Raw genomic sequence first — 27,735 nt, 5'->3', positions numbered from 1 at the left:
GGTATCGTCCGAGAAACGTGAACTCGATGGACGCTCGACGATCAGGAGTGATGAGTTGAATCACCGTTACAACGCTCTCCGCCGTAACAACTTAGTATACTAGCTAGTTAATTCATTAGAGGATAAAAATTTAGAGGTCAGTAGGACAGCGACGGCTTCAACGTCGTTGAAGTTCGTGCGGCGGCGGCGAAGAGGCGAATGCGATGAAGGATGTTCTGCGCTGAACCCAGGCTCCAAAAGGAAAAGCCGAAAAGAGAAGAGGACGCGAGGCACGCTGAGACGACGTTTCCCAGATGTTCGGATAACCGGAATTCCGTCGATAGGACTTTCTCTTGTCTTCTTTTCGTCTACTCCCACTAAAGCAACAATCTGCATGTTCTTTTCATCCTCCGCGAGTTTAGTCTCTGGTCCCTACTGCCAGGTGAGAGATTACGTTCGAGCTCGAGGACGAGGGCGCGAATGGACACGGAGCGTGCGACGAAACCTTTTGTGAACATCTCTCGAGGATTCGATCATCCCGGAAGCACTGGAAGTATTTAAACTGACTCACGTCGTCCGGATGTACACGGCGACGATATTCCGCTATAGTTACACGCGCGAGTCACAAATATCGCGCGCCCCGCGACGATCGTCCAGCATTAAAACCGACAATAGCTAAAATCGCGAAATATCCCGTCGATAAAACGCCTCTAGAGACGTCTCGTCGTGTTCGTTGCGACTAGTCCGATGATGCACAGCGCGGAAAAGATGCCACGGCAGAGGAGAAATTCGCCGAGCTCGGCCGGACATCTGGCCAGATTGATCCTCGGCGGAGCTCTCGACGAGGACGGATCATCGTGTCCGTCGGCCGGACACAAAACAACCTCCGATGATCATCGTAGTACGAGAGGCCGACGAACTTTTTGTACCGCACTTAGCGAGCGATATAGTCGTCGCGATCAAGAACCCCGCGCGTGTCATCCCCTTCGATGATGACAACGACGACGACGACGGGATGGATAATAATCTCCGCGCGACTGACGAAAGTAGGATAAAACACAGGCTCGTCCCCGAAGACGCGGACGAGGTCCGATATCTCTCTCCCAAAAAGACAAATGTCAATCATATGCTATACAGGGTGCTCGTCTGACGAAACGCGTCTGAAAACGTTGAAAAAATAGAAAAAAGACAAAAATGTAAAAAAAAAAGAGAGAGAGAAAAACAGAGAATTAAGCGGCGAACATGGGCTCAGCGCCGGTCCGACATCCCAGCCGGATATCGGGTTCTCCTTAACGTTTAAGGTTTAAACACGTACGATGCGCTGTAGATTTTATATACTGCAGATAGAGGAGTGAGAGAGTGAAAGAGAGAGAAAGGAAGTGTGTGCGTGAAGAGGAGTTTGCGCACGTCGTGCTGCGCGTCGAGGAGGAAGCGAGAAAAGTCCTGTCCTACTCGTGCGTGCCCGCACGGTGCTCGTCCTCCGCGACTAATAGTTCTTATTACTACCTATGGTTATGGTGATTATCATTATAATTATCGCTAAGTAAGTGACGCGCGAGTTTCCGGCCGAAAGTATAATCTACTCCGTTGTGTGGTTCCTGCGTGAACATCGAGAGAGGAAATCGCGTGTGAGGGCGCGATTGCCCCGCCCGTCCCGCCATCGATCCCGCGGCTCCGGTCCGATTTACGGATCGACGATCAACTTTGCCTGATCGGTTAAGCATCGCCCGAGAAATGTCAGCCAGGCTGTGATTGTCCAGACGATGACGATGTCGCCAATGATAGTCCTCTTTAAGTTTTGTTTAGTAATGACGCTGTCTTCTGTTGTTGTTGTTGAAATAGGAAGAAATAGGAAGAAGCGCGAGGGAAAAACCAAAGAAAATATGATAGAGTAATAACAATTATGTAAAATGCAATATTTATCCTAGAATCGCTTGCCGTCTTTCTTTAGACTACGATGCAGAAAGGGGAACAAACAGGAAACTAGGGAATAATATTTTTTTACGTTTGGTTTTATTTTTTAAGTGTAATAAGGATAAGTTTAGGGATGAATTATGGGGGCTCTGATTGTCGTGCAATGATTTAATTGATTATATGCTTTATTCTCGATGTTGGCCGGGACTCTAAAACCGATGACAGATTTGAACTTATCTTTTTCATAGAAGAGGACCGCGCGCTGCCGGACGCGAGTTCGGTATGCCCAATCGATCAATCATGTGTGTTCATGCGGAATTCCTGTGACTGAAATAGACAAAACATTGAGCATTTCGCGTGCGATGCCCGGTCGGATACGCAGAGTGTCTCGAGCGAGTTCGCGAAAGAAAACCAAAGAACAGGGAGAAGGAGGGGCGAGGGAGGGGAAGATGGGAGAAACAGGAGAACAGACCGAATATATAAAATACGCGTAGGATAGGTGATAGGGTAGGCGAGCGATGGAGCGGAGAGGAAAACTCTGATCCAGCAGAAATAATCATCCAAAGTACCAACACATATATATGTATATATATATATGATAAATATTATATATATAATATGATATATATTATATATATAAAATATAATATTATATGCGTACGCATACATACACATTTACGTACGTGATGTGTGTACATGCGTATATGTGCATCGATATGAAAGGAAATCGACTTAGTAAATTATTTTAGTTTTAGCTAAATCAACATCTAATAAATTATTACGCGGAGCACACGCAGGGAGGGGGAACGAGTTTAGTGAGACGAGAAATTGCTTGGTCCGGCGCGCTGCCACGGCTACTTTACGTTTATATTTATTGCATTATATACAGATACACACGTACATATACATATACATATATTTATATACATATGTACCTATGTTTTTGGACGAGCAAGAATCTTCTCGTTTTATAATCCGCTCCGCGAATTTGTTGCTCGTCCGAATATGCAACGCGCGCGATACGCGTGTTCGCGCGACGCACGTGCGCAATTAACGGACACTCAGTGTACGTGGCTCACGCACGTGCGCGTGTGTAATCATGCGTGCACACGTGTGTACGTACGAGGCTAATTATACGACGAAGAGAAAAGCGCTTGGAGAAGGACTTGCTAGTTACGAATTGACTATATATATATATGTGTGTATATATATATATATATTCCTATACACATATATATACACATATATATATATATATACCAAATAATGCTAAAATGACAAAGATGAAGGGAATAATAATGATAACAATTATTTATGGTACATATACATAACTTATACATTACAGTAACGTAAACATACACATATATTCTTGTCATTTTTAGAAGGTTAAATTTATATAATATATACATATATACATATGTATATATATATATATATATGAAAAAGGGGGAAGCTATTAACGACGTCGGGCGTAGTTGACTTAACAACAGGAGACTCGCGGACATTTATAGGATGCGCGAAAGTTCATCGTGATATTATCGGCAAGATCGTAGATAAATCTTTGCCGCGCCGCACACTCCAACTCGTGCACGGATGCGAAGTGGAAATGAGCAGCCACAATCTCGTTAATCGTCCATGCATAAATCTCTCTCTTTTAAAGTTTTTGATAGCATTCTTTGAAGAAAGATAGAATAAAATACAATATAAAATATAATAGAAGATAATACGAAGAATTTTATTTTAATATAAATAATTATGAGATATTCTTCATTGTAAAATAATTTTTCATGTAAAACATTTAATTTTTCGTAGACTGGCTATCACAATAATATTGTAACATTGTTGAATTTGAGAGTATTTAAATTTATCTCAACAATCGTGTCGAGATAGCACGCCTCAATTTAAATTCGAAAAACGTGATATAAAATACGCAATGTCTTTTTAACAATCGCGCGGTACTGTTTTTGTTCTTCTCGTGATTTCAATTTGAGCTAACGGGTAATCGCCGTGGAAACCACATATGTGCACACGCGGAGGTGTCTATAAATCCTTCACGCATGCATAAATATAATTAGAGAGCGCGATCAGCCTGCGTGCCGGTCTATGCCAAAACTGTGCGCGCCTGCAGGATGAGATTATCGCCTCCGCGAGCGGACATTTCGTTTCTCACGGATGATCGTCAAGAGTTCTGTGGTACACGTGCACGGGGTCTGTGTGACGTACTTGCGCGAGATACGGTTGCAAGATGAATGAATCGGATCGGATCGGAATGGATTAGGCGCTCGTCTACGATTCTCCTTGTCCGTGGATAGATACGTCGGTCCGATCGCGTAGATTGAGTCGGACGGTTTCCGTCCCTCCGGGTGATTCTCCATCGAGACCGTAATCACGCGGGAGTGGCGCATGCTCGTTCAAACAGCGAAGTTGCCACGGTTTTTCTTTCAACTGGATCGCGTTCGTTCTACAATTACATCGTCTCGCAATCGACGAGAGACGCGCGGAAATTAGGTGATGAAGTAGGGAAAATCTTTGCCACGTCTCGTAGCGATGGGATCCGAGGGATATGTTCTCTGTTCCCCATCGATTTTCGATACGGTTAGGATATCCGGTTTTATCGGGATGCTTTCTGCGTTTGAATGTCTCGCGCGAGCCGCGGTAGATCCCGAATAGTTCGATTCTTCCGTGGAATTATTCGAACGTGTTCTTCGCTCTCGTGAGGCGTGCAAATTTCAGGGAGCGAGTGAGAGAGAGAGAGAGAGAGAGAGAGAGAGAAAAGTGAAGCACGAGATTACCTTCGAGCGAGAAGCTCCAACGAAATCCATTTGAAAGAAATCGCAAACCGACACGACGCAGAGTGGACGTCCGAAGATAGAAATTCAGAAAAAAAGGTGGTGTCAGATCGCTCACATGAGTACTTGTAGACACACGCGCATCGCGCGAATCTCCTCTCATGTGCACATATACACACAATCACACACACACACAGACACACACACACACAAACAACACACACGTACACACACATTAAGAGACACGTATACTGGAGATGCTTCTATGCAAGCACCAACTGATAATATCACTACAATCTAAGCTTTTTAAAGTCTAAACAGTACTATTAGCGAATATCAAGGAACACAACCTACCCTAATAGATACCGTAATGGATAACGATATAGATACATATATAAATATAAATAATATACATATATAAATATATAAATACGAAGTTAACGGCTATTGTAACAAAAAAATACAACTATTTTATCCAAACAAAGTTTTTGCTACAACCGAAGTAGTGTGCATCTCGCTATAAAGTAAATGAGACTTAAACTAAAAGAAAAAAGGATATTCTTAGCTCTAAGGAAAAATAATAATATGATAATAGTGTAATCCGTGAGGATCGGCTTTCAATTTATTTTTACATAACGTGATTGTAATGCTGAGACGAATTCGATGCTCGCAATTAAATGTTCTGAATTCTGGGAGGCGACGTGCACCCGCACGCAAAATCCCAGACGTCAGAATGCACCGCGTCCGAGAGAATCGGGTACGCGATTCTCGTATCAATTCGAGGCGTCCAATCCACCGCGTAAATTCATTTGCATCAACTAAGCGAAGATTGTCGATTACACGGGTCGGTTGCCAAATGAAAATCGATACTCCGAATAGTCTGGGATGCACATACACTTTGTCTGGGATGCAAACGGATTCCCGCGGTTTCTCGATATCGAGTGAATATCTATCCAAATTTAGCACGGAGACACGATGAACTACAAGAATAACACGAAAAATAGAGAACAGGATATAATGTACAATAAGATAATAATCGTAAGCATTAATCGATTAGAAAACAAGTAGTTGACGGTTAAAACAAACGAGAATTATATGTTTCCTACAAGCTCGGCGCGATGAACAAATCTGTCGCATAAATATCTGTGCTCCGCATTGAAATATAGCATATGATTGCGTTCTCCTGCTTATTTTTTTCGACGTTCTCGTATCTTATTCGATCAATTCATCGTGTCTCCGAACAACGCAAATCACGAATTCGATGTCGACACGAACGTCCGTCAATCTCGCGCCGCGAATCTCGGCTGGCGTCCCGCGAACGAACGACGAGCACGCGATTGGATATGTGTGTGTGCTGTTTTCGTAATTCCTAATTCATCGCGACTCGCCAAGAGCGGCGAGAGGGCAGCGCGTGGTGTCGATATTTCGCGGTCGGTTGCCGTTGTACGCGCGCGAGGTAGACACGATAAAAAGGAAGACGAGAAAATTCCACGCTCTCTCGCTCCGAGAGAAGGGAACGAACATCGGACACACCAGCAGCAGTAGCACCCGTCACCGCACCAACACGAAGAAAACAGCCAAAAAACCTATCAACCCTCACGACACCGCTACGCCGCGTTGTTACCAAGTCCCAATTAGACGTAGTAGAAACGTAAATTGGAATCAAGTCACGCGCGCCGCGATGCGATCCGGCAGCCGTGGTGTCGGTGATACTAGGAAACAGGGTATGTTTTTTGCAATTATTTGCGTAAACTTGTAAAAAAAAAAAAGGGTGGAGTTAACGAGTAATAAATACATCTTCACGTATACACGCAGGACACGCACTCGCACAAAACCCAAACATACACACACGCACACACACACGTACACACAGGAGAATCTCACGTACATACATGCAGATTCGCGCACGCATATGTACACAGGGGGGTATCGCAAACACGCGCCAATCCACGAGGGAATCCACGAGTGTCGCGCATGATGAAACACAGACACCGAGAGAGGCGAGCGGGGCTGAGACGCTTAACCGAGGCCGCTGATCGCAACTGCTCGTACTAAATGATGATACGAGTAAAAACTCTAAAAGCTCACTGTGTGTGTGTGTGTATCGTCGTCGTCGTACAGACTTTTCAAGCGCGAAACGTTAGAGAACTCGTCGCGGATTCGGGGGTGAGTTTCATCGTCACGGTTTGAGAACGAAGCCGAGAGTTTTTCAGCGGGCCGTCCTAGTATCGCGCGTATTGCCGATGGAGCCTTAAGTTTCCTTGTCCCCCGCGGAGGTGCGCGTTCGCCGCCGGAATCCGTTCGTTCTCGCGGTGCCGAAAAAAAGGGGAAAAAAAAACCAAAAAAAAAAGGGAAAAAGAAAAACGTCCGTATTTTGCGGGGTACACCCGCAGGACGCCGCGGGCACCGCCGTCGTCGGGAACACGTCGCGTTTCTCCGGTGAGTACAACCACCCCCTCGTTCTTCCTTCCTTGTAATTCCCGCGTAATTCTCTCCTCTTCTTGCAATTCGCTTCTTCTCTCCTCCCCACCACCTCCCGTCTATCTCGCTTCGACGTCGCGATCGCTTCGTCGCCATCCTCCTCCCTCCCTCCACAAGGTTTTTTTCGATAATCGACGGGAAGGGGGGGTGGGGGGCAAACGTACGGGCCGCGACGACACGCTAGCTATAACTCGCCGACGTTCAGGGCGACCGATGTCAATTCTTTCAGGTACGCTTACGCGCTGTTACATGACGAGAGCGACCGAAAATTCGCATTTTTCTGTCCTTTTTGCTTTCGACGTGACGAAACGCGCGCTAATGTGACTAATGTATAGGCGCGCGGGGATCCGAAACTGAGCCATCGTACCTTCGCCGCGCGTCATCGCGAAATCGCGCGCACGTCCTCGCGAGAGGGTCCGTTCTCACGCGGTGTTATCATCCCGTGCCTCTCTACCCGGCCACTACTTCGATCGACTTACCCGGGACCAATCGTTCCTTATCAATCCCAAAGAACAGTGCGTTTCCTAGTTATGCTATGCAACACGCGCGAGAAATCATTTAGGTGACGCGAAAATCAACGCAGCCAGTCCGGATTACAGCGAAGTGTGTAATTTTCTCCTTGAAGGCATTGGCTTTCCTTTCCCATTCTCGCTTTCCTCCCTTCCCCCTCCGCCCTCTCCCTACTTCTCGGAGTAGATACGCGAGCCCGCCTTGGACCAACGACACGCGAGATGACGAGCGCGCGGGAGAACGAGGCTTTTCTGCGCCGCGCTTATGATGCGAACGACGAATTTTAACGATGGGGAAGCAACTTTATATTTCTAGAACACTAGAAACTCTTAACGTGTAACGAGCTTAACTTAGTGCGCTGATATACTTTGTAACACGAACTTTCCCCGATTTTCAAAGAGTCTTTTCTTTCTTGTAAAGCGAATGAGATAACGCGTTCGTTAAACGAGCGCGTGTACCTTTGCACAGATTGGGATCCATCGGCTCATCTGTATACCGTTCGCTGTCGTTGAGAAAAGCGGGACGGTACGGATAACGTGACTTGGTGCTTTCTTCTCGCTCGCGTTCGCCGAGTGAGTGAGAGTTATCCTACTCCTATTCTTCAAATCCCCGATCTGTCGTTTTCAAAATTCGCACTCTTTCTCTTTATTCAGTTGAACGATTGCTTCTGTACTGATACTTGTATACGTTGCCACGTCTTCATTAAAAAGTTATTCTACTTCGATGAATTGAAAAAAAAAAAATAAGAATTGAGACAATCGCGTATTGAGACCAGAGGCGCGCACAAAACGTCTCCACTTCAGGCGTTCGAGCTTGATAATTTATATCGCCTAGGATCGACATTCTTTTAAACAAAGTGGAAACAAATGAAATTCGAAGAATGGAAAAAAAGTGAGTCTGAATTAAGCTCATCAAGCTTGCCAGACTCAAGATTTCTTTAATTACTACATTTAATGTTTCTGGAAATTTCGAAATAATGGTATTACAAAACACGAACACACGCAAACGTACGACATTGATCAGTGATACACTAATCATTGCGGACGCGAATCAAATTCGGATTACGAAACCCTCTCGTTCACATTACGAATTCACATAAAAATTAATATATGCATTTTGCTCCTAACAATGACTGAATGAGATTTGTAGAAACTTAAGTGAAGAATATAGGTCATAAATGACAGATAGACACGTGATAGACAACTGAATCTCGATATTTGATTGACATGAATTACGTATCACGTATCGCAAAGGTAGAGGCTTGCCTATTCTGCGATTTACAATCTGGACCTTTGGCTACTCTCATCTGCGGTTAGCTAATTAACAATTTGCAGTTCGCAATCCGAATCCAATTCGCGTTCGCAATGCGTAGTCTGTTACGAGCTATACGTGTACACGTTGTTGTTTCGAAATTTCAATTTCCAGAAACATCGACTGTATTGATTGAAGAAATTTTGTATCTATATTGAGCTTTGAATCAGACTCGAGTTTAAAAAGCTCGAGCATAAAGCCCGCGACACATTACTCATTGCGAATACGGATCGGATTCAAATTGCAAACTGCCAATTATTAATTAGCCAATCAGATAAAAGCAACAAAAAATCCGGATTATAAATCGCAAAATAGGTGCTCTTTTTTTTGCAGTACGCAATTCATGCTAATGAATATTGAGTCGATAATTAGAAACAAAAAGCATATATTCATTTTTTTTTAACTCTTAGTATAAACAGAGAATCCAGGGAGATTCAATGAATCTTGATAACATGCGCAGTAAATCAAGTTTATATTAAAAGTTCGAGAGTCAAAAGCCTGCAAGGTGGAGACATTTTATACGCCTCTAATTGAGACACGTGAGAGAAAGCAGCGCAATCTCTATTTATTTGTAAGTCGATAATAGAATCTCGAATATCTTTCTACCAATATTTTTACAGAAAACAAAAAATTTCTTAAACACAATTGAATAAAATTTTTCCAAAATTAAGGAAAAAATTACTGAAGTTTAATAACGATTTTTGCAATTGCTCGTTCTAAAGACTTTTCCATGTGTCTTAGTATATTCGTCCAATTCTTCGATTATTCTCAAACTTGTTTCATTTCCGCCGAATCTGAATTCGCCGAAATTATTTCTGAATTTGAAAGCATAACGATGAAACGTCATCGATATCTTGCGATTATTAATAACGCTCTAGTATGCGAGGATCAGAAAGAAATGTAGTTGCGTAGTAAAAAATGTCGATTCGTGGCGATGATACGATATTATCTTCCCAATTACTTTTTATGTTCATCCAACGAGAAGATAAAGGATCGACAAAACTCATTCGAGATTATACCTGCATTGCGAAAGAAGAAGCATTATCTTAATTTCTAACGAAGATTTAGAATGAGTGACAACAAGCAACGCAAAACCGAGAATTCAACAGTAGTGGACATAGCGATATTCCACAACTCCATTCAGAAATATGTCATTTTTATTTAATCTTTAATACTTTTGAAACGTACATCGAAGCTGAGCGAGCTTGACGAAATAATCATAAACGATTAGAAGGCCGTACGTCACGAATCGATTGTAAAAAGCCGTTATAGTTCTTTGCGTTAGAGAGTTTACAAAAACGTATCGAGAAGAGAAAAGCCACGGATGTTAGAGCAAGGAACGCGTAACTAAGAACGCAAGTAGGGCTTGTGGTACGTAGTTCTTACGAGATGCTGGATAGCGGTTTGAAAAGATTCGCATATAGCGTAGTTTTATATAGCGAGCCATCTCTTTTTAGGCGTATAAGAAAATGGATATATACATAATGATTATATGACTATCGCTAACGCGCGTACGTGTTAGAACTAAACACACTATAATCATCTGTCACGAGAGTAGAATTTACACACGAATCACACACTGGTCACAGCGCTAAAAGTGCGTCACCCTCTTACATGCTCGATATATACGTATGCATACGTATGTCGAGTCTGTGTACATATATAAATACATATAAATAGCACACTTTCGAGATATGAACAATACGCTAGCTCGAGAGGAAACTCGACCGAAAGACACAAGCGTGAAAAATCGGCAGAACGACACAGCGCGGAACTACAGAGAAAGAGAGCAAGTGGATGTGCGTGTATGCGACGTACGCGTGTAATGAACGAGAGCGAGGCGGATAATATGACGTAGTGAGCGAGGGGGGGGGGGCACGAAGGTTTAAGGATTACTCTTACAGACAGAACATATTTTAAATAATTAATCGCCAAAAGACAAGTTTTTAACTTTAATCTCGTAGCGCATAAGATCAAGACATAATTTAACGTATATTATAATATATACATACTATACATAATATATAAAATATATAATATAATGATTGAAAGTCGACTCTAAAATTAAATTTAAATCGAGAGTACATGGGAAGGCATAAGAGTTCTTGCCAACGGTTACGTACAGGTAAAAAAAAAAAAACCTCGTATAACGACGGATCTCTAGAAGGTGAGGACGAAACGGGGGACGGGAAACGCGAGTGACGAAGCCTCGAGTCATCGCGCTCGAAGATCGGCAGTCCCGAGAATTTCCGTCGATATGAAGCCCACAATTTGGATATATTTCTTCTCGTCCTAATTCTAAAATCTTTGTGCAATTATTATTGCAATTGTAAGACGTCACGTCCGCACTTTTATCGTACGCGATGAGCATTGCGTGTTCTGCGCGCAGCAGAGACCGGAAGTTCGATGGACGTAAGAGGATTTCGGAAAGAGATTCTCTTTCTCTCTCTCTCTTTCTTTAGAATAAAAAATATTCTTTTATAAATATTTATTAATCGTTATAATTCTCGTCGTTTTACATTGCCGATTCGAGAGATCAGATCTACCGAAAATTATTGACATTTTTTCCGCCGGGTAAACGTCCACCGGACATCCGTTGCTGTGCGTGCGTCGAAGAAATAGTATGTAAAACTAGAATCGTCAACTGCGAGAGGTTGCGTATCAGGGACGAAAAAGCTTATAGCGTCGAAATTTTTTTGTGGAGAGTGAACGCATTTTTTTTCCTTCTAACGCGCTTAATTGCGGATAAGAGTAAGGATAACGTTTTTGTTATCGGGATAATCCGTTCCCGGTCCTTATGCCAATGACACTTAGGTAGCACGCGAGAATAGAACGCCTCGAATTTCTATTCGTCATCAGTGAGTTACGAGACCGTTTGACGAGGGCTTGCTAGCCAGTAACGAGCGACATGTAGTTTCCGCTTTCCGTTCGAGGTCTCGTTTCCGATTAGCGTGAGGGTAGGAATAATTGTGCCAACATCAATTCTTCCAAATTTATCGCCGTTTTGTGCACACGTGCGCGAACAGCGAGATAATGTCATGTCATGCTCTTCGATGCTCTTCTTCGACGCATGGCCAACACTGCGCTCTCATAATTTCTCTCTCGACACGATACAACCACTCGTTCGTGTCACCGCGTTTTACGATCGAATTCTCTTCTAATTTCTGCATTAAATTATCTCGACATAATTTGTTGCACATCCGAAACAAGAGCGCAAGGGACTTGATTGCAATTAGAATTGATATTTTTTCCTCGCAAGCTGACTCAATAATGAGAGAACAAAGTCGAGCCGGAATTGAGGGAAATTATAATGCATCGCTTCGGCGCCTGCTCGGAATGCAACAGTTGGCTAACAAGTGGTCTCTTTCGCGCGAGATGCGGTATGATAACGTGCGAACGGCCGACGAAATAAAATACGACGCCCTTTCAAAATGATACTCTGGTCGAAGTTTTCCCATTGACAGTCTTCATTGTCCCCCCGTCGAAAATTTTGAGTTGCTCTGTCATTGACTGAGAATTCAATGCTAACGTGATCGATACTCATTTTCCGGACAGCAGCAATTATATCACAAACTGTATCGTAATAACATAGAAAAAAAATATGACAAGATACAACAAAATTTTACACTAAGTTTGTATTGCTTTACTTAAAGATTTGAAAGTTTAATTCTTATGAGCATTTTTCTCGAGAAGAAATAGATACATTTTTTTAAGGATATAAACATAATAAGCTCGGAATTAGTACTTAATGAGAATACAAAATGTACAATTTTACAAATTGTACTGTGAAGCTCGTTTTAACCACAAGTGTGCTCTTTTATATTCCAACGATCCTTGAAACCTAACTGACACAAGAAAGGAAGGCGCGGAAGTTTTGAATGTTCAACAGAAAATCGACGCGACGAGAGAGAGACGCCTTAGAATCTCGCTCTTAATTTTTCACCGCGGTTCCGGACGACGTTGGCCGATCGGAGTTGCATACCGGTGATCTGAACGCCCGCACATGATACGCGCACTCTCCAGTCGTTGAAACGATTCCCACGATCAATGCTGAAGCATGCCGCAACGCTGTGATCCTACGATTTTAATAAACGCCTGTATCCTCGAAAGCTGTTCTCGAAACGATTACTATATTACGATCGCGCGATTACTCTTTCGAATCCCAAAGGTATCTCTAGTCGAGTCAAAACGTTTAGTGAAACCGACCAACGCTTGGTACAGCGATTGTTTGTGCCGCGATTATTTATTTGCCTGATTATATTTATGCCGATTCGTATTTATTACGTTGGCTTATAGTTTCCCGCATTTCTCGTAACGATGCGCTTTTCCTATTTACTTGAGATGTTATATAATACTGTTGCGAATATTATACTTGTTAAATGTCTCCGTGATAAGCGAACCGACGACAGTTGCCCGTAGCGAGTTGCCTGTTGCTGAAGAACGGAATTGTTTCACAGACCCAGATTGTACCGTCCAGGCGAGAGTAGTGTCAAACATCGGTGATATCGTTCCAGCGGACGGTTTATCTATCCACGTAGTAGTTTATCTATTCACACAATGTAGTTTATTTTTTTTTGAGAATTTTTTAAAAGATATATAAATATTCAAGAAGATGAACATTATGCGTTCTCTGAAATAATTGTTCATATACCAAAATTACATTTAACATCTATAAACAAATCTTAATAAAACTCTACGTCTACATTTAAATACATTCTTTTTACATTGAACGATATTTTATTTCACTTTCATTCCTTTTAGTTCAGTTTTAATCTTCAATGTTCGATTACGTCGATGGATGAACCATTTCCAGGCAACGCGAGTAAAAAAAAAAACGATGTATAACGATTCCTCGCACGCGTTAGCCGTTTATCGTTGTCGACGACGGGTCATAAGCCGCCAAGGCTCAATAGCGATCGGCAACGATCGATCCGGCAATTGTCGTTTGTTTTGGGAGACATGTAAGTCTTAATCGTACTAAAATCACGACGGTGCGCGGCGTCATTCGCGCATCGCGAGACTGACTTTAACGCTCGCTTGCAGGAATTTTGGAAACAGTGCAATTATGACTTAAGAGTCTGCGGATCTAGTCAGAATGGGGAAGGGGATGGGGGGGAAATCGGGGAGAAGGGCGCGCGGAATTTCTAGCGATCTCTAGTCAGGACACGTCGTTTTCGAGTCCCATTCGAGAGAATGTCGATCGTATCGGACATCATGGACACGTCCGCGCGCGAGCAAATCTTTAAAAATAATTGCTATATAAAAAAAATTATATATATACAGATATATACATATATATAGTTTAGGTATCCTTACGAAAGTGCAAAGGGACAGCTAATATATATATATATTGTGCGGCGGTCAGTGTGTGAAAAGGAGTGCGTGACGATGCGGTCGGTGCTTTATCGAGACGGTGCGCGTAAAGACGACGCGGATGCCCAACGCATACTGGTATACTTGTACAACACGGTCCATTACGCACGTCCCCTCTTGTTTTTTTTTTTTTTCACCGTGCTTACGGCAACGGATGGAAGGCTGCGTTTTATTTTATCTGCTACCCTCCTCGCACGCGGCATGTCCGATCGACGATGTCGAGTTACGACGGCGTTTTCACTTGCGTTTCTCGGATTTGGATTTGCTTTCGACCGCCGTAGATCACTCTGAGGACGATCCGACTGTATCCCGTACTCGAGGCTAAGAGTGTAGAATTTTCTAACTGTACTTACGACTATATAACATCTAACCTGTATATTTTTACATATTGAATATAGGGAAGCGAAATTGACGGGTTGACAGGAATAGGCGCGGGTGAGAGTCGAGTATATAAATATATATATATAAATATATATATATATATATATATTAAAGTACGCGAATAGCATAGAGCCGAATAACACGTACACTCATACACGAACTTAATATAAACTTGATAAAATAAAATACGCATAAAACTCATACACACGTACACATATACATACGCATACTTAGGCACGACATGATAAGTATCGTCGAGCCTTGAGCGAGAAAGATATTATACAGATCGTAAGGGATGAGATCAGTTTTATTGTTGATTTCGGCGTGACATACAATAAAATTTTGTAATCGGCGGCCCTGGGGCTTGCGCTTTCGCGCCCGGGGCCCGAGAACGTTGCGTAGTATAATCAAACCCCGACGTAACAATGCGAGTTTTTCCTCGATCAGACTCGGGGCGACTCTCGGGAGCGATCGGGATCGCCGAGAGCGCGTGAACGAGACCGGGGCACGAGAGAAATCAGCGTGCCGATAATCCGGAGATCGGGAGGGAGGGGGGATGAGCGCAAATGTCTCTCGGCGATCTTGAGAATGCACTACGATACTCGCCGCAGTAAGTCGGAAGAAGATATCTGTACATAAGAAAAAAACTACAACATAGCACAGGGTGTACGTACATGCCGGTGCACACGTAATGTCCTATATAGCGGAAGTACTAACTATGATAGCGTATGAAAATAATAAGACGTTCGCAGAGCAGGCCAGGCGCTTGGTGATGAAGGTGCATCGCCCCTTTTCCCCTTCACGACGAATCTCGCCCTCGCAGGTACGATCTTCAAAATGAAATTGAGAGAGAGAGAGAGAGAGAGAGAGAGAGAGAGAGAGAGAGAGAGAAACCGTGCCCTACGGCATAGTAATGGAAATCATTTACGATCGCTACGCTCGCATCTTCAAATCAGATGACAAATTGGACCGAAACATGCAACGCGACGTAAACAAGAAAGGAAAAAGAAAGAAGGTGAGAAGGAAGTAGCGAAAATATTCGGGCACGCAAATTGGATCCAAGTTGTGTTTTCTATTCCTGTTGTTTAAGAGTAACTCTCGCCGATAATAATGCAGGGAATGTGCATTAATAGCTTAATTGATCTAGTCGAAGTATATTGTCATTTTATTATTCGGTTGTTTTGATTATGTGTTGTTTACGACAAGGCATAAAGATGCTCTGCTAAGTTTTGTACGCGCAACACTATAGACTAGATTTTTATTTTAATACGGTAATTTATTCTAGTGCAGGATATGTTAAAGAACAAAGTTTTTTTAGTTAGCAATGAAACAAAGGATTCACCCTAATAACTATTTATTACGAATAGAACAGTATTAACATTGGATACGTTGTAAGCGAATGTGCAAAATTTATGAGTTGACCGACTGAATAGACGAGATGGTTGATTTATTGCTATTAAGATTATTATTGTTTGATTATTATTGTATTATTATTATCACTATTATCAATGCTGCTGTCGCTATTATCGCAAATATTATTACAATTATTAATATCCGGCCAATGGCAATTATTATAATAATTTCGTGACGAATTGAAAATCGGACGACTGGATCGGACGCAAAAAAAAATGAAACTTTATAAAAGATTCGTGCGGAAAGGCGACGACTCGTTCGTAAAAAGTTTATTCAATTCGATTCGGTTGCGAGCGTACGCCGAGAGAACGATAGACGACCGATGCCACGTAGATCAAAAGTAATAGATAAAACGGTAGTTGCGCGAGATGCGACAGTTATTAGCATATCAGCGTGTTGAGCTTAGAGAGGCGCGCGGAACAATGAGACCACGCGTGATAATAATATTACCAGTAGTGTATGTATGCGTTTAGAGAGGAAACGAGAGAAAGAGAGAAGTACGTACAACGCGCGGATGTTTCGGAGACGCGAGAGACGTTGCACCTGAAAATGCGTTCCTCTGTCAGTATTAAAAACGCGATGTCATCGACACTGTTGTGAATTATCGATTATTATTATCAAAAACATTACGATTATATACATATTATTATTATACCATCATGCTGTGTAAGAGACGAATAAAATATCGTTATTGTCTCTATACTAATGCAACGTGTTAACGTTGGATTAGCATAGCATTGCTGTCTATGCATTTTTCACTTTGAAATTTAACTATCCTTAAGATTCAAAATATCAAATTGCACCGATCATTTAATATATACTAAACGAGCCTAGAGAGCAACTAAGTGCAGGAGTATGACGTCGGTACATAAAATGAATTGACAGAGAGACGTTCCGGCATAGGAACTTTCGTATATTGCTGCGTAAAAGAGGATATCGTGCAGTGTCGGTGGTATCGAATGTCGTGAGGACGAAGTTGTAATTTTGTAGCGAAAAGAGCGAACAGAACGCTTGTGTTCGATCGAAATCTCCGAAGATTCGCTCCGAAGCTTTTGACGGCAGAATTTTTCGTCAAAAGTACGAGAATCGCAGTTGTGACGTGTTTTTGACGTTTACGGTGTTAGAGGCACGTATTCGAGAGGTTACGACGGATTATTCACCGCGCAGCGAACGTCGAGAAATTCTGCCGACGCCTGTAGAATAAATAGTTATTTATAAAGTCACTGTATCGAGGGCGAGAGCTATAAGGTACGAGAGGCGGAGTGAGGGATGGAGGCGCGAGGGGCGCGATGCAGAGGTGGGAATAGCGTGCGAACGGAAGATATGCCATTTTGAATTATTATTTTCATAAGGAACGTGTAATATAAAATATATAATATATATATAATATATAAATATATATAAATATATATATCAATATGGACGAATTAACAGCATCATCGGGACTTATGATCGCGACGATGATGATGGTTAATATTATTATTATTGCTATTATTATGGTTATTGATTACGATTATTATGGAATGACGATTATTATTATAACGAGAAAAAGAAGCTAATGCATTATATAAAAGAAATAAAAGTAATTATACACTTAACACTTACGTTAGGAAGCTAGATACATACATTTGATGCAAGCGAGAAAATGGAGTAATCCATGCGTTCGACGAAAAGTCTGTAATTAACATGAAAAAAAAAAAAAATTAACGTCGTACATTTCTATATCATGGTAGAACACGGGGACGTATATAAAGGACTAATATTTTTTAGCGAACGTCGCGGATATCTGCATTTCGTCAAAAATCATGGAATACGAAATGGTCAAGTCGATAAGATAAAAAGAAACGTTAAATATCATTGATCTGTATAAATCTGTCCTTCATATATATTTCTGTTGAGATGATATATTACGTTAAATTGATTCCGACGCGTCGTCGTGTCGAATCTAAAACCATGTATCGATCGGACGGAAAAAGGGTCTCCCGACGTTTGCATTTTACGCGCCACGGACGTGTTCCCGTATTCGAACATAAAACTATAATGATTTGTTTCACATGTTCGTTTATCTTACGTGAACGCCGAGCCGAAAGTTCTGTACGACGTACATTATCTCACTTGAAGCTCGCATACAGATTACATAACTAGCTATTACGGACATGGCCATTAGCAGAGAAGTGTATCATTCAAGATAGTTTATCATTAAAGAAACGGTAATCATCATAGATATATTAACGACATTATTTATATTATTACGCATATTATATATAAATAATTGATAACATACTAACCCCCTCTAGGGTGAAGTATTGCGAGGGGGGGAGGGAGGGCAAAGGGGGAAAACTACGAAAGGGTCGTATCCAAGTGGGCGCGACGGCGGCGGTGCGTCGTTTTTTTCGGGATGTCACCGATACGAGAGTGAAAAAAAAAAAGAGATAGTTAAACAAACCGCCAATTACATTAACTTCGACAGTACTATTATTTGTATATGCCGAACGATTATGCCGTTTTCAGCGCAACATATTTTGGCAATTCTCTTTGGTGATATGGTTCATAGCGATCGTGTTTTGGTGAGAAAGAGACAGAGCGAAAGCGAGAGAGAATGAGAGAATGAGAGAATGAGCGAGCAAGAGGGAGAGAGAAAGAAAGAGAGAGAGGAAGAGAGGGAGAGAAAGGGAGAATGGCAGAGGGAAAAAGAAAGAGAGAGAGAGAATGTGACATAGAGTGACAGAAGACGAAGAGACCGGAGAGAGGGAGAGAAAGAGAGAATAAAAGAATAAACCAAACGAACAAAATAAAAATCAGAAGTTTCTATACTTTTTACGGAGATTGTTATAGTCTAAGCGCACACTGATCAAGGCATTCGTCGCTCGGCAAAAAACATAATACAATTATTAATATAAAATTTATAACAGAAATAAAAATAAATGAAGTTAATAAATATGTACACTGTATAATAAACATTATTTCCTATTAATAATTCATGTCTCTTTATTCAATTGTCTTCCGCACCACAAATAAGAAGAAATATCAGTTAAGTATTTCAGATCATATATTATACATATACAAAATGTACATATATTTTATTTTTTTATTAATTTTTTATTACGAGAGACATTTTCTTTGATAAATAAGTTTTCATACAACATACAGTTTTATTTGTCGTACAATCGCTGACTATCTTTCCAACTATCAATAATTTAGATCTCATAGCTAACAAATGATGTGAATATTTTTAATTAATAATTCTTAACTTACAGGACATAAAATAAAAAACATTTTTTAAGTTAAAATGATACATTATTACGTAAACATAGAATTATGTAATGATTTCAAATCCTTTTCTCTTTCTACCGCTCGTTGTTTCTCTTTCCTATACATTTCATAGTCTTCATCGTCTGTTGGTAATTCGTATCGGCAAAGTGGACATGAATTAGTCTGAAAATACAATGTTTTAAATAAAGTGCATGTCAAATCATTGCGCATTTTAATATTGATTATTATTTTTATAACATCAATGCAATTTTTACATTATTTTGTTTATACTATATTACTCTCACCTTTTCTAACCACGGTAAGATACACTCTTGATGAAACATATGACGACAAGGCATTGACTTTGCTTTACTGTCTGTCTCGAATTCCTTCAGGCAAACCGGACATTGCTTAGTTTCACCGGATTCAATCTTAATTTCCGGTAAATTAGCTACCGCGTCCTTCGACGCTGGCGGTGGAAGTTCCGTTTCTCCAACCAATTCCCACATGCCCAAATCCCGCAGGAACCGTGCCATTTGAATCAGGTGGTTCGGCGTTTCTCCGTCACCTAGAGGCGTCCAGCCCATCTCCGTAAAATAATCGGACATGTTGTTGAAATCGCTTGACAAAAGAGTCTGCTTCGCGGATAAAAGAAATGACAAAATCGATCGCATGCAACGTCCACCTTTATCGTGATGAATATGATAACTTCACTTTTATCTTCAGTATCGACGATCAGATGATCCGTTTCGTGGACATCTTTGCAAGATGTAGAACTATCACTGCACAACTCTGCGCAACTGCGCGCCAGTACGAGTCTATTGAAAATCACGAGTCACAGTGAAAACGAACAGTCACAGTTTGGAGCACAGAATAAGAGGACGTTAGAGAGTATTCGCTTAGCTAAAACATTGGAGCGGAGGTCGCCGCAACTAGGTTGTGTATTTGCTAGTGCTATATTAATCGTAAGTATAAAATCAATGTTTTGAGTTTTAAATTGATAGATATTAAAGGGGTTTAATATGTATATGTGTTTAGATGCAAAGGAGGGTGCATACTATAATAACATTTTTAAAAAACTTTTTTTCTTTTCATTCCTGAATGATTCTTCGCTAGCTACCGTAGTTTGATAAAGTAACTTTCTGAACAATAATTTTCTTGACATCACCCTATCATATGTACGATGATGCCAATCAATTTTTTAACACTAATCTGTTTTCTTTTATCTATTTAATTTGCATTTTCTAATTGCAACTTTGAACTTGAATTTAAAATACAATTATATTAAAATATATCAATTTAAATACATATATTTTGAAAACCGTCTTATAATAGGCAAAATAGCTTTACGATCATTAAATCGTGAGGATAACTTTGAAATCTGATTTATCAACATTATCATATATTCAACGACTGTTTGAGCAATCGTTAAAACTCATGTGATTTGTGAATTAGTATCATTTCACTGTGCTACGCGAGACCACCTTTACAAAATATTTTGTTATATGTGCGTATTTATAGTGTGTACGTTGTGACTAGCATATCTGGTAAGAATATTTCATTAAAAGTTGTATCGGAAGTAACAAAAAGTATTAATAATATAAATTATAATTACGTTTAATTAAGACATTTTTCTTAAAATTTAATTTATTAAAAAATATTTTTTTATAACAAATATATGTTACATATCATGTTTTTAAGAATAGAATTACAGTTTAATTATATTTGAAACATTTATAATATGTCTCGGTTTAAATTAATGTAATCTTTGCATAGAATAAATTTTTGCGAATTAGAACATATGTTTTTGATATTTTATTATTGAGTGCTATTATAAAGTATTATTTTGTAAGATAGTTTTTATTATTTTATACAAAAATAACTTATTATTTCAAGTTTTGATAGTTTTTGGAAAATTATACATCTATAATTTAATTCAAATTTTTGCTATTTTAATTTAATTGTTAAAGTGTTTTACGAAATTAATAGTAACGTTGTAAATTCGTAATTTACAGTGTTAATTGTTAACTAAATATAGATGATATTATAGTATACTTCGTATACTATATTAATATAAAATGGAATAAATTACATATAGCATTAAAAAATTTGAATTCCATTCTGATAAAGATATAACGTATAATACATATTTGGAATAAAAGATCAATATAATTTAAACAAGTGATCTTGAATCTGTACATCTGTACAATATAATACTGTAACACGTAACAATTATTGACAGAAACAACCGCGCTTATTGAGTGTACGTTTATCATTATCGCGATCAGATATCATAATTAGCAATGTGTTGTACAGATTGTAATATTTAACCTTGTTCAATGTAATTTTCATAATACGCAATTCGTAACACAGGAAACCGGCGTTCAACGATAATGTGGTTTAACGCAGAGAGCGTTATCTTCATGTGTCTGCTGTGCGTCCAGTCGATGATAGCACAACATACCGAAGATACTTGTTATCTACCCAATAACTTAATTGAAGAGATAGACTCTTATGCGCCAACAGTGCAGCGAATAATTAACGAAAGTATACATGGCTCATTCAAGGGTGTCACATGGCAAAGTTTGGCGACGTTTGTTGATAAGTTTGGCCCAAGGTTTACCGGTACCCAAGTTCTTGAAGATGCTATTGATTATGTATTGAATAAGTCGATCAGTTTAGGTTTAGATAATGTTCACGGCGAACCGGCCACTGTACCACATTGGGTCAGGTACGATTCTTTAAATATTCATCAAAATTATATAATTTTAAAATAAAATACAATTATGATGAATGTAATAATGAATATTTAGAGGCTCGGAATCTGCGACACTTTTGCAACCACGGCGGAAAGATTTGCCATTACTGGGACTGGGTTACAGTATTGGTACTCCGGCAGAAGGCATAACTGCTAATGCTGTGGTAGTGAATAGCTTTGCAGAACTTAAAAAGAGAGCGAAAGAGGTAAATTAAATGAATAAAAGAGCAAAGTGTCTTACGCAACGCACGCTCTTGTCCATAATAATAATGAAGTAACTTATAAATGTATCAGATCCCCGGGAAGATCGTTGTATACAATCAAAAGTTTGTCTCGTATGGAGAGACCGTAAAATACAGAAGCTCGGGGGCCTCGAGAGCCGCGGAATTGGGAGCCGTAGCTGCCTTGATCAGATCGGTAACACCATTTTCATTGTATACTCCGCACACCGGTATGATGAGCTACGCAGAGAATGTTACGAAAATCCCAGCTGCTTGTATAACTGTCGAAGATGCGACTCTCTTGGGAAGAATAGCAGATCGAGGTAACGAAGCATCTCTCGAGATCTTCGTCGCACAGATATCTAACGTTATTACTTTTGTCTAGGCGAAACGATAGTGATAAACTTGAAAATGGAAGCGAAACAATATCCCGATACTCAGTCGCGAAACGTTATAGCGGATATCACCGGCTCTAGCGCGCCCGAGAAGGCAGTCGTCGTTTCTGGACACATAGACAGTTGGGATGTTGGAGAAGGAGCGCTGGATGACGGAGGTGGTATTTTTATATCTTGGAACGCATTAAAATTGCTGAAACATCTCGGCATCCGAGCGCGAAGAACGATAAGGTAGCTCAAAATATTTCGAAATATGTAATTTAAATATAAAATTATCCTCTACAGGCGTTTCATTATACAACTAATTATTTAATTCATAATTATATTCCAGAATGATAATGTGGACTGCCGAGGAACTTGGCCTTGTCGGAGCGGAGCAGTATATACGAAATCACACTCCGGAAAATGGAAATATGCAATTCGTGATGGAATCTGATTACGGCACTTTCGCGCCTGTGGGTCTCGAATTCTCCGGAAACGAAATGGTCCAATGTATACTTCAAAGAATAATGAAGTTAGTTTTCTCTTATAGATCATGTTGCTATAATATTTCTACATTTTTGTCTGATTTGTATTTGCTGTAACTTAAAACTTAATTTTTTTACTTTCAAGTTATTACTTGTATTCTGAAAATTTTTGAAATTTAAAAAACATTTGCTATATTTTTACAGTTTATTATCTTACAAAATAACAGGATTTTTTTGTATTTTTAGATTGTTAACTCCTTTGGGTGACATGCAACTGAAGAGCCCATGCACATCGCCTGATGTATCGTTCTGGATAAATGCTGGCGTACCAGGTGGCGGTCTTTTGAATAGAAACGAAAAATACTTCTATTATCATCATACGAACGCGGACACGATACTGGCAGAAAATCCGAAAGCTCTGGATATGAATACAGCCCTGTTTGCAGCAGTATCATATGTTCTAGCAGATATCAGTGTGGATCTGCCTCGACATAATTGCACTAGCGTGTCATGTTGAAATTAATGTAATATGCGACGATGGATATGTAAATCACATCAAATTGTGTATTCATAGAGTATTTTTATTTCAAATATGCCTGTATATACAATCACAGCATATAAACGATTAGGCCTACTGCAATGCCTAGTCTAAGCTCTTCAAAAGCATCGAAATCCACGTGACCGAACAAGCTAGTTTTTATCAGTTCGAATCAATTCCGATTTGATCTCTCTGCTTGCTTTTAATGAGTTTATTAAAAGACTTTTCAAAGACTATTCAAAATATACTATATCGCGGCTATCTCGCAAAAATTCTGTGAACAAAACGTATGTGTTCCATGGTTCAGTTATCGAGACATATACACGATTGCACATTTACGACTTGCAAAATAAATTGCATTAGTATAAAAATCTGTCTCGCATGCCGAATTACAGTGGAACACATACGTCTCACACGGAGGATGTAAGAGATAAATAAGTTTAATGATCTTATATAATCCTCCATATATATCAATTCCGATATTTAAACATTAATTTTAAATGACCAATAATGTTAAAATTCATGCTTGTCAAGTTGATTATATTAAATTATCAGTCTCAATCAATGGATTTTGCGATTTATATTAGTGTATCTTCGTCCTGATTTGGAAAGACCATCAATAGAGAATGCTGGGAGGTCGTTCTCTGGCTCGAAGTTAACAGAGCGGTTTTCTCGCCTCCGCTGCCATTAATCGAGCAATCCGGAGAACTGCCATCGAAGGCTATGTAATTGGTAGTCGTGCTGCTCGTGGATGGCAAGTCCGGCGATGCTAAAGGCGGCGCCTGGCCCGAACGAGAATTGGCGCCGTTTAATGACACGATCTGCATACTGTACGATTCACGGTATCCGGAAGTGCTGGATGTGTCTTCGTCCCAGGACACATCTGACACCTGAGGATGCACGTGATGGTGATGAAAATGATGACAATGATGATGCTGATGCGCCGCTCCGTGAAATTGTTGCTGGTCCGCAGGCACGTTGGAGTTTTTATCTCCGTCCGATTTGCGAATTGAGAGACTTCGCTTGGAACGTACGGACGAGGAATTAGATGGGATGTTAGACGACGACTGATCCACCGCCGACGACGTCTGTGCTGTCGCTTTCGGTTGGGTGGTTGATTGTTCCGCGATGGCCGCGTCTGGCTGTTCCAACTTCGTCTGCGTCGTCTGAAAGATAGTATTCTATGTCTACAAGGTACATTCGTAGTTTAATATACTATAAATAGTTAATTAAATTGAAAATAAAAATACATGATGTGAGTACAGTGAGGATTGTCGTGAAGCTGTATGCAAAACTGAGAAATTCTGTAACGCAGTATAACAATTCGATAACTTTTGAGATTGGAAACACTGAAAGTACATAAATGTATATACGTAAATGTTATCACCTCAATGTGACTCTTTCGACTTTTTCTTAAGCGGAAGGTCTTCTTGCTTTGGCCCATAGAACGTTGTAAGCGAGGCCTGTCGGTACGTAATTCTCCGGAACTGTCTTCGGTCGGACTGCTTGGACTTAGCGGGCCCGTCACCGTCTCCCCTGGCGGGACAGTCGACGATCACACATGTCGCGTCTACCGTCTTATTCACGAATTCTACTCTACGATCCATCTACTCATGCTCCTCTTTCGAAGTGTATGATTCAAGATTGTTTTTAAAGTGCGCAGGGGAAATATTTTACACCCGCGTCCCGTATTTGATGTAACATGGCATCATGTACATCTAGTGTAAAATATGATCTTTCACGATTATAAATATACTTGTTGAATCATTGAACATTCTTGTGAATCTTAATGTAATTTCGAGTACGAGTAGAAATTGTATAGAAAATTACAGGGTGCATTTCCTTTGAGATTGAGTAACATTTAGATTATTAATTCGAAAATAAAATATTTCGAATTTTATATTTCGTGAGTATATATAACATTGATATTTGAGAGATTAAAATGTTTCCATGCTCGTAAAAACACGAGTATTCAAAAAATTAGACATTAATTAAAAAGTATTACTGTACAGAAAATGTCTTATAAAAATTGCATGATGATGAAGAAAGATTTCACTGTAGAAATACCGCATGTAAGTTGTATGTTAAAAATTAGATCATATTAATTAATATTCTAAAAAATGTTACAGTATCTGTTACGTGCATGCAAGATTGTATTTGCAAATAAAATCATTTTAATATTGCTTTAGAAAAGCGATAGCGTAAAACTATTGCAATCAATTACGAGATTACATATGCACGTATGTTACATATCCGCGTATAAGATATAAATATTTATGTCAGGAAAATTACATATAAAACTTTTTGCAAACTAATAAAAATTAATTAAATGTGAAAAAAATAGAAATGCTTATCACGTTATGTGTTAAACATAAGGTTTGAATATTTCTAAAATAATTCCGGAAATATAATTTCTTTATTTTCTCTATTTTCTAGCAATAATAATAATAATGTAAATAATAACAGCTTGTACTAGTTAATGGATAAAATGCAATGCTATGCTATATAACTAATTTTTCTTGTCTTTTCTTAATAAACTAATTAAATTGAAGTGCAACTTAATAAATATAATATTTATACAGTTTTTATTTCATGCAAAAACTTTACTAAATTTACAAAATCTAAACTATGAATTTATTTCTATTTAATTTAACTTCTAGATAATCTCTAATATATCAATAAAGAATAATATATAATGTGCAGATATACAAAATGGATGAACAATGCAACTAAAATAGATGTAAAAAATAAGAGAAATATTTTCTACAATCTTGCATTTTAAATTTCTGTTCAAAGCTCTCTTTCGTAAAAACGCGATAATAATATTGAAAAAAAGATTATAGTTTGTACAATATGTCAACATTATTGCAAAAAAAAAAAACAGATGAATTAAACAAATTTAATAAAAATCTATTTTGTAAAAGTTATAATTCTAAATTATAATTCTAAATTCTAAATGTTTTTAAAGTCAAACTTTTGATTGGTCAATTTAATAGAAAAGCTTTTAATTCTTGAAACCGGAAAATTATGAGAAAGCTCAACATTCCCAAAATAAATTTATTTAATTCGCCTATTTTTGTGGCAATATTTAGATACTGTACCATGTTGGAGGAAGGGGATGGAGTCTTCCAAGAGACATATTAATAAATATATTGTAGCTAAAGCGGGGACTGAGGGATTTACCTGATGAGTTTCTAAACTCTACGGAAGAGACAAAGCGCAGCTTTGGCGCCTTTTGGTGAGGTAAGATATAATGAAGTTTAACATGGTTACGTTCATCGCTAGTAGAAGATGATTGGAATCTATCTGAAACATGCCACATCGAACGTCTAATATGAGGGGGAGGGACAAGTAAGACAGACCACGACATAGTAATCATCGTCGATACGTTGTTCACGATCGTACATCGTGTCGATGTTGCACACTTCGAGCCTAAGTCTCGGGAACATTGATTAAATGTGATGCGATATGATGTAATGTCTTAATGATTTTGTCATTGGAAATGAAGTTGCCTGAATTTGTAGCTCAAGAACTTATGTGCGATTCCGCGTACAAAATTGTATGAGTTTCAAAATGACATTGTTTTCATATGTTGATCCCATAATTTTGTAACTTGTGGTTTAACTCGGTAAAAATGATTGCAAATGTGAATTTCGATGAGACAAAATATTAACACGATATTAACATACGCACGACGTAGTTACGTGCATTGCTGTAAACACCTGTACGATGTTGCTTCGATTAGAAAAGATGTATTAAATAGTAGTACACCATATTATAAGAAGATTGTTAAAACAAGCAATAAGAGGACAAAGAATTCAAAAATGGAAGACTTTTGTGTGATTTGAATAATTAATCAATATTAAAATGTTGAGTGTATCCTTCGAGTTAAGAAGACTGCTGAAATTGAGTGTGTCAATATAGAATTGTCAATACCGATAGATGTCGTCGTT

The 27,735-nt window shown here is 39.4% G+C and overlaps 4 protein-coding genes across 34 annotated transcripts in view; 2 read left to right on the top strand and 2 right to left on the bottom strand.

The window, feature by feature from the left end:
• LOC105835899 (CUGBP Elav-like family member 4) overlaps positions 1–19,118 on the top strand; it is a 569,131-nt gene extending 550,013 nt beyond the window's left edge. For 15 of the 28 annotated variants that reach the window (XM_036289668.1, XM_036289652.1, XM_036289662.1 and 12 more), the window contains one exon: positions 2–19,118. The gene's annotated coding sequence lies outside the window, so the exon portion shown is untranslated. The remainder of the gene's footprint in view (position 1) is intronic. The other 13 variants (XM_028195159.2, XM_036289653.1, XM_036289663.1 and 10 more) reach the window with 3 other exon arrangements.
• A 333-nt stretch (positions 19,119–19,451) lies between these two features.
• Positions 19,452–20,011, bottom strand: LOC105835903 (E3 ubiquitin-protein ligase RNF181). Its single transcript, XM_012679560.3, has 2 exons — positions 19,709–20,011; positions 19,452–19,586 (listed from the first exon to the last, which is right to left on the bottom strand). The coding sequence occupies exons 1-2, from the start codon at positions 20,009–20,011 to the stop codon at positions 19,452–19,454; spliced, it is 438 nt and encodes a 145-aa protein (XP_012535014.2).
• Positions 19,860–23,815, top strand: LOC105835902 (carboxypeptidase Q-like). Of its 2 annotated transcripts, none has more exons than XM_012679559.3 (7): positions 19,860–20,368; positions 21,777–22,134; positions 22,217–22,367; positions 22,456–22,705; positions 22,768–23,008; positions 23,109–23,291; positions 23,491–23,815. In XM_012679559.3, the coding sequence occupies exons 2-7, from the start codon at positions 21,797–21,799 to the stop codon at positions 23,759–23,761; spliced, it is 1,434 nt and encodes a 477-aa protein (XP_012535013.2). In that variant the 5' UTR covers positions 19,860–20,368; positions 21,777–21,796; the 3' UTR covers positions 23,762–23,815. The 2 variants fall into 2 exon arrangements, with proteins under 2 accessions (XP_012535013.2, XP_012535012.2); XM_012679558.3 differs by lacking the exon at positions 19,860–20,368 and adding an exon at positions 20,423–20,950.
• LOC105835901 (protein unc-80 homolog) overlaps positions 23,810–27,735 on the bottom strand; it is a 26,236-nt gene continuing 22,310 nt past the window's right edge. For all 3 annotated transcript variants that reach the window (XM_012679557.3, XM_036289648.1, XM_036289649.1), the window contains 2 exons: positions 25,170–25,318; positions 23,810–24,948 (listed from right to left, as the gene is read on the bottom strand). In XM_012679557.3, the coding sequence (XP_012535011.2) occupies positions 24,361–24,948; positions 25,170–25,318 (737 nt within the window). In that variant the 3' untranslated portion in view covers positions 23,810–24,360. The remainder of the gene's footprint in view (positions 24,949–25,169; positions 25,319–27,735) is intronic.

The sequence above is a fragment of the Monomorium pharaonis genome, chromosome 7 (genome assembly GCF_013373865.1).
Source record: "Monomorium pharaonis isolate MP-MQ-018 chromosome 7, ASM1337386v2, whole genome shotgun sequence".
Taxonomy (NCBI): domain Eukaryota; kingdom Metazoa; phylum Arthropoda; class Insecta; order Hymenoptera; family Formicidae; genus Monomorium; species Monomorium pharaonis.
Note: the sequence above shows the minus strand (reverse complement) of the source record. Positions and strands in the feature narration are given on the sequence as shown.